The 8,450-nt window shown below is 38.3% G+C and overlaps 1 protein-coding gene across 1 annotated transcript; it reads right to left on the minus strand.

The window, feature by feature from the left end:
* Positions 1–202: 202 nt before the first annotated feature.
* LOC112639719 lies at positions 203–3,127 on the minus strand. Its single transcript, XM_025414595.1, has one exon. It carries the CDS (start codon positions 3,125–3,127, stop codon positions 203–205), a length of 2,925 nt encoding a protein of 974 aa, XP_025270380.1.
* Positions 3,128–8,450: the final 5,323 nt, after the last annotated feature.

Genomic DNA, 8,450 nt, shown 5'->3' on the forward strand with positions numbered 1-8,450 from the left:
AAAATCCATGCAGTTCGCACCGCAAAATGTCAGATCCGTTATAAGTCCAGCGAGCGACCGTTAAATCATTTAAGTCGGACAAAGACGCTTGAATTGTTTTCCATTGTTCTAAGAGGTGAGATGAGAGTACGGCATCCCAGTCAAGTTTAGTTTGCCAGAGCTGTTGCAGAAAAATTTTAGCTGAGATAGTAACTGGAGTACATCAGCCTAAGGGATCAAACAATTTCGCAACCGTAGACATAATCGATCGTTTGGTGTTTGAGAGAGTCGTTGGAAGAGATGCCCGAAATTGAAATACATCTAACGAGGGATTCCACACGATTCCGAGAATTTTTAGTTGTTCATCAGATTGTAGATTTTTGTTACAGGCTAAACCATGATTCTTGGTATCGATATCTTCGAGCAATTTAGACGAATTACTTGACCATTTGCGAAGCTCGAATTTGCCGCGATGCAGTAATTCGCACACTTGATCTCGAGCTTGTCGCAAGATAGGAATATCGTCGGCACCGAATAATACATCGTCGACGTACATGTTATGCTGCAAAATGTGAGAAGCTATAGGAAATTTGTTCCCTTCGTCAATGACGAGTTGGCGAAGTACGCGCAAAGCTAAATATGGAGCCGCCGTTGTACCGTATGTGACCGTTAAGAGTTGATACGCTTGTATCGATTCGTTACTATTTTTTGCCCACAATATGCGTTGGTAATCAATATCGCGATAATCGATTTTAATCTGACGATACATTTTCGCGATATCGGCAGAATATACGTAGCGATGTTGTCGCCATCGAAGAATTACTGCCGCTAAATCGTTTTGGAGTTTAGGGCCTTTCAGTAAATGATCGTTTAAAGAAGTCGCATTCGTGGTGTGACACGAAGCATTAAAAACGACTCTTAAATGTGTCGTAAGACTGCTTTCCCGAATTATGGGATGGTGAGGAATGTAAACGCATTGAGATTCGCTGGAGGGTTGCGATACCTTTCTCATATGCCCTAAGCGTTCGTATTCGTCCATAAATTCGGTGTATTCAGTTTTTAGCAAGAGATTTGCGGCTAACCGTCGGTGTAGTGTTTTAGTAAGTCGCTTCGCAAGATTATAGGAATCGCCAATTTCGATCGGAGGTCCCCTTTTAAATGGGAGGCGAACAATATACCTCCCGTCAGAATCACGCGAATAAGTTGATTTAAAATAATTTTCGCATTGTTGCTCTTCCGGCGTGAGCAGAATTTGACGGGGAATTTCTTCGATCTCCCAAAACCGGCGAAGCTCTTTATCGAGACTTAATGAGATCGCGCTGTGTTGCACCGTTATAGTATGATATGATGACGATGGAATCGATGTAGGGCCTGAGAGGACCCAACCTAAAATTGTTTCCTGTGCGATCGGTTGACCGCTTGGGCCTTTTCGAATTCCGTTAAGAAGAAGTTCGCTGTATAAATCGGCTCCGATAAGAACATCAATTGCATCGGGGCTTAACGGATCTGGATCGGCGAGATTGAGATCGGTCAGATGTTTCCATTCGACATTCGATGTGGAAAACGCTGGCGAATACCGAGTTAATGATTTTAAAATAGAGGCGGTAGCCGAAATAGTGGGATGCGATTTATTGAAAGGCGAGATATTAATCGGCGCAGCCCACCTACAAGTTCCAGCATTGATACCTCCGACACCTGAAATCGTGATAGGCAAGTTAACGCGCTGTAATTTTAACGCGTGACTGAGTCTTGAGGTGATAAACGTCATTTCTGACCCTTGGTCAAGCAGCGCTCTAACAATGAGAGTGTGAGCCTCTCGAGAGCTGATCTTGACGCGAGCTGTAGCTAATAAAACGGAGGGCCGCGACGGAACGGTTGAACAGAAAGCAGTAATTGCCGCAGTATCGGACGTCTCCGACGGAGAGGTTGCAGTTGTAGCATTAAGATTTCCGTTTGATTCTGACGTCGATTCACGATGCAACATCGAATGATGTTTTTTCTTACATGTTCTACACGAATATTTGCTTGTACACGACTGAACTGCATGTTTCGCACTTAAGCAATTTAAACAACGATTCGCTTGTTTAATTATTTCCAATCGTTGAGTTGGGCTTTTTTGTACGAATTTTGCGCATTTATTTACAAAATGAGGTGCTTTACATAATGGACATGTGACATTGGTCGCAAATGCCGTAGTGGTCGCGACCTTTGTTGAACGCACGGGTTTTGTATTGGACGACGTTAATTCTTCAAGAGCGTGAGCTCGAGACGCGAGGAAACTGTCTAAATCTTCATACGTAGGAATTGTCGTGCTATCACTTCCCTTTAATTTCCACGCTTTTCGTGTCGCATGATCTAACTGTTGAGATACGCGGAAAACTAATAAGTCACTTAACATTTCGTCCGCAGATCGGCCTAAATTTTTTAAGGACGCTATTGCGCGGTTGGCTTTATCGCGAAGCTCATTAAGTTCTACTGCATTTTCGCGTGAAACGTTTGGTAAATTATAGAGATCACTGACGTGCGATTCAATTAATCGCAGCTTATTCTCGTAGCGTGAAACGAGCGTTTTCCATGCTATTTCAAAATTATCAGCGGTAATAGGTATCGTTTTAATCGATTCGAGAGCGCGGCCGGTTAAGCTTGACGCTAAGAAATGCATACGTGCGAACGCAGTAAGATCTTTATTCGAAATAATTAACGACGTAAATCGATCGCGGAAAGTTTCCCACTCGTCGTAATTTCCGCTAAATGGGGGAATTTTAATCGGCGGTAAATGCGATAAAGAAAAGGATGAGGTGTATTCACCCTGGTTGAATATTCTGCTGGACGACTGAAGGAGGTCTCCGGGTGGTTCAATATCCTCGAGACACTCTGCCATGTAGTCCAACGTATTCTGATAGACATCCTCGTGTTTGTCGAACATCTGGTCCTTGAAATAAGCTAGGTCCTTCCGTTTCTCTCCTGAGATGCCAGTCTGAAGAACAGCGTGATTTTGAATGCACTGCGCCCATGTTTCCTTTAATGAAGTCACTCGTGATCGGATCTTCGCAGCCGTGTAATTGTTTTTTCCAATCTTGGTGAAGTTGGGAAGCGCCCTTGACACCGTATGGAACAGTGATAATTGCTTTTGACACAGTTCCTCCATAATTTCGGCGAGAGTTCCGCACAGATCGCCTCACGAAACCAAATCCGGCTCGAAGGACCAAATTTTATGTTTATGAACGAGCGAAATTTGTCGTTCGTAAATCTTGACCGCCGGCTTGCTCTGAGAGAACGAGAGGCAGCGAAACGGCCGGAGAGAGTTACGGAGAGAGAGAGAGAGAGAGAGAGAGAGAGAGAGAGAGAAAAGAGAGAGAGAGAAAGGAGAAGAAAGAGAGATAGATAGCGAGAGACTGGATAATTGTAGATTCAAAGGAAATAATGATTGAATTTTAAATTTAAAATGTATATGTTTAATTATCACTAAGAAACTCAACAAAATTTTTAGATTTCAAAATCGGAACGGTTGCTGTTTGTAATAATTCGATATGTCGCTAACTCGCACGTATTTGAATAGACTCTTGAAAATTGATTGTGTGTGGATCCCTGACCGTCGCGAATTTATATACAATCGTGGACTTCTGGAACGTTCGTTCAAGTATGAAGGGAATGATGGCTTAAATTTAGGCAGTCGTGCTGAGTCATGCTAATAACCCTAACAGCACATGATATCCTGCGTATCATCCCATTTTCATACTCATTATACTGTGATCATCCGTAAGATACTGAGAACAACTCTATAATATCTCTTATAGTATGATTCGGTTTTCTATCGCGTGCGTACAATCTCAGAATTTACTCAAAGATACGGTAAAGATACGTACGCCTTTCTATCGCGGGCGTATAATCTCAGGTTTGACGCCAAATATGGAAACGGTACATACGTTCAACGCCATCTGCATATGTTCCTGTTCCGGTCTCTTCCCGCTTGCTCGGTAATCGATGGAGTAAGAGATTTCAACGTGTTATCAAATCGAAGGTAATCCTTTTTTTCTTTAACTTTTATCTTACATATAATAGTAAATAAAGTTTAACAGACAGATTTTATATATGATTTACGTAATATTTTGTATATTTTTTACATACTTATAAAGCTTTTCTGCTTAGAATAGTTTAAGGTTATATACACAAAAAATGTAAAAATATAACATTTTTAATACATAATTAGTATAAAATATCTTAGATATACATCTCAGATATATATTTCGTATCAACAGAATAGTTTTACAAATTTAGAAGTGTTCAGGAATATCAAGCAAAAGTTCAAGTTGAACCTAAAACCGCGAGCATTCTCCAAGTAGCATTTCGGCGAGCTTGTTTCAGAAAAGGAATCATATCAATAAAAAAAAAATTGCTCGGTTCAAGGTTCAAATTTAACTTTGGTTTGATCTGGACACAATAATATAATAATATACAAAGTACAATAATATTACAATAATATTATTATGCTTTGCGTAAAACTTAATTGCACTATTTCCTTCTCTGGTTTGTCAAATATGCAATACATTTTCTTTATTATTTTTAAAACGTCTTAAAATGATATATGTATATAAATATATATAACTTTCAGCAGCGTTCTTCGCAGTATTCTTCGCAGTGTTCTCTCTTCGCAGAGTTCTTCGCAGTATTCTTCGCAATGTTCTCTCTTCGCAGAATTCTTCGCAGGATTCTTCGCATGTTCTATACAGTGTTCTTCGCAGAGTTCTTCGCAGAGTTCTTCGCAGAGTTCTTCGTAAGGTTCTTTGCAGAATTCATCACAGAGTTCTTCGCAAGGTTCTGCAAGGGTCTTCAACAGACCGGGTATGTTTTTTTTTCTGTTCTTGAAATTTTTTTAAATTTTATTTTGAGCACTTTGATCGTCATCCATATCTGGGTGATAGCCAAATTTTTACACAAAGGACGTTTTATTAAATTTACATTAAAAGAAAAAAATATAGTATTTAAAAAATATAGTATTTAAAAATATAGTATTATTTATACAATATTATTTATACATTTTCTTTAATATTTTTAAAATAATGTGTCTTAAAATGATATATATATAACTTTCAGCTCGCAGCGTTCTTCGCAGTGTTCTTCGCGGAGTTCTTCACAGGGTTCTTCGCAGTGTTCTATGCAGTGTTCTTCACAGAGTTTTTTGCAAGGCTCTTCACAGTATTCTCCACAAAGTTCTTCACAGAATTCATCACAGAGTTCATCACAGAGTTTTTCGCAGAGTTCTGCAAGAGTCTTCAACAGAACAAGTATGTTTTTTTTCTGTACTTGAAATTTTTTTTATTTTGATTACATTTCTTTTTCCTGTTTTTCAAAACTAATTGAATTAAAATTACAAACATGCATTCTATATTTAGACTGTTCAATCGCTCGACCGTGACAGGCTTCTATTAATGTGATAAAGCTGCTCAAAACATATACTATTTTTTAAATTAATTTTTTTAAATATTAAGGTTCCTGAGCCCAGACAGCACAAAATATTCGGAGAATATTCTAACAAGATTCTTTTATAAGTTCTAAGAATATTTGGAAAGAATATTCTATGTAATACTAAGAATGTTTTGGATGTTATTGGAATATTATTTGTTAAGTTATAAATGTTATATATATACAGGGTCTACCAAAAGTGTGGAAACCCCTAAATATCTCGGAAAATATACGTTTTACAGAAAAGTGTTTCCAACAAAAGTTGTAGGGTTTAAGAAGATCTATATACTGATTCTATCAGTTTGACCTTGGATGGCGTCGTCAAGGTCAGGTCAAGGTCACATTGACTTTTTTAAATGACACCCCCTACATTTGATTGCATATTCTTATAGCTTAATTCAAGAGCTTTCCAAAACACTATAATAATGTTCATTTTTATTAAGTACTTTGCGAGTTATGAGGGTTGAATGATAGAGTAGCGCCGGTATTAACATTATCCAAGGTGTACTACATGGAGGTTACTCGCTCGGATTTGCATCTGTTGTGTGTGTGATCCAGCTAACTAAGGCAAGATCGGTCGTGGATCCAGTCAGCAAAAGCAAAGACCCAACCAAATTACAATCGAGCATTTAAAGACCTGGAAAGCAATCGACATAGTAAACAGTAAATAAATTTGTGGATGCTCATTTATCATAATAATTGTTCGAAATGTGTGCGTGTGCGTGCGTGCGGTGCGTGTATACAGAGATCAGGTTAGGTTGCACCAAACGATTGCAAATGTGTTTCAATGTGTTAAAGTAAATGCTGAAAGTGGCTGCCATTTACTTCCTGACAATATGCTAATCTTTGGTAGAATGTAGAAATGACTTTACGATTCGTTTCAAAAGGTATCAAAGCCATTTCATCCCTTATTCGCTGTATCAATTCGTGAATGGTTTTAGGTTTTGTTCTGTAAACCTTACTCTTCAGATATCCCCATAGATAATAATCAAGAGGAGTTAGATCTGGTGACCGAGGTGGCCAATCCTCTCCTCCCTCATTTCCGTTCCTTCTTCCTATCCACCGTAGCGGAAAAGTCTCATTTAAAATACGACGTGGTCCTGCACCAAAATGAGCAGGAGCTCCATCATGCTGAAACCATATTTCTTGGAAATTATTTGGAAAAGTATTCTGTATGGCTGGAATTATTTGATCAACAAGTAATCTCTCATACCTTTGAGCGTTCAAATATTCTTCAAAAAAAAACGGCCCTATTAAATAGCCATCTATTATTCCGCACCATACATTTATTTTTTGTGGATGTTGTGTGTGAGTTTCCCGCACCCAATTCGGATTCTCATCTGACCAGAAACGAAAATTTTGATTATTAACTTCTCCTGTTAAGGTAAAAGTTGCCTCGTCTGTGAAAACAATTTGATAAGGGAAGATGGGCCGGACATCTATTAGTGCCATCATTCTTTCACAGAAATGTATACGACGCTCCTCATCTCCGTTTTGCAATTCTTGAACGTATTGCAATTTATATGGATGGAACTTGTTCTTCTTTAAAATTCTCCAAACCGACATGGGAGCAATATCGTGAGTTTGAGCGACTCTCTGAACACTAGAATTGGGATCTTCAATAAATGTCTGCAGAACATCAAGTTGTTTTTCTTCGTTGGTTGCAGACAATGGTCTTCCTGACTTAGAGCGATTTCTTACGCTACCAGTTTGTCTAAAACGTTTTATTGTTTTTAACACAGTGGACTTATTAATTCGACGGTTCGGATACGTGTCATTAAATAATCGAACGACATCAGAGAACGATCTTTCGTTATCACCCCATCCACGCATCATGAGGATAGTGATTCTTTCACGTTCCGACAAGTCGCCAGCCATTTTTAAAACGTTTAATTTTAATTAATCGTACGTTGTATTTGGACGATAACAATTAATTTCTGCTTGCTCAAAGCTGAAGTTAGAAGGTGCTCGTTCTTTGATAGCTTTATACATTCTTAGTTGAATTTTAAATGCGAGTTAGACTGCATGTAGTGCGTCACATAGCGGTAAATGAAGGAACTAACGAGACATTTTATACACGTTTTATGGAGCAATTTTTTGGCAATTTGACTTCAGCGAAATATGAGGATATGTTGAGGAATCGATCTTGCCTTAGTTAGCTGGATCACACACACAACAGATGCAAATCCGAGCGAGTAACCTCCATGTAGTACACCTTGGATAATGTTAATACCGGCGCTACTCTATCATTCAACCCTCATAACTCGCAAAGTACTTAATAAAAATGAACATTATTATAGTGTTTTGGAAAGCTCTTGAATTAAGCTATAAGAATATGCAATCAAATGTAGGGGGTGTCATTTAAAAAAGTCAATGTGACCTTGACCTGACCTTGACGACGCCATCCAAGGTCAAACTGATAGAATCAGTATATAGATCTTCTTAAACCCTACAACTTTTGTTGGAAACACTTTTCTGTAAAACGTATATTTTCCGAGATATTTAGGGGTTTCCACACTTTTGGTAGACCCTGTATATACATAACATATATGTAATGAAGAATAATGTGTTCATAATGTATATGACACATATTTTGAAGTATCTTAACGTTTTTGCAATAAAAACATCAATAAAAAATCAAAATTGACATATTAATAATCTAATCCTAACCTAACCTAATCCTAACCTATCCTGTTCAATGCGTGAGCACGCGCGCACTTGGCGGTATATATGTGTGCGTGTATAAATGATCTACTGCAATCTTCCTATTTTCATCATTTTCTGAAACTGTCCTCCAACTATAGACATTCGCGGAGAAATACTATGGGAGATGCTACCCCGGACATTAGATCATTCGCAGAACGTACTGCGTCAATCGCAGTACGTTTGAGATTGTTCTGAGAATATACACAATATACTTTTGCGATATTCTTAGAACATTCTCAGAATCTACTTGTGCTGTTAGGGAATAAATCATAATAAATATGAAACGGATTTATGATCCTTAA

The sequence above is a fragment of the Camponotus floridanus genome, unplaced genomic scaffold, assembly GCF_003227725.1.
Source record: "Camponotus floridanus strain SB8 unplaced genomic scaffold, Cflo_v7.5 scaffold84, whole genome shotgun sequence".
Lineage (NCBI taxonomy): Eukaryota > Metazoa > Arthropoda > Insecta > Hymenoptera > Formicidae > Camponotus > Camponotus floridanus.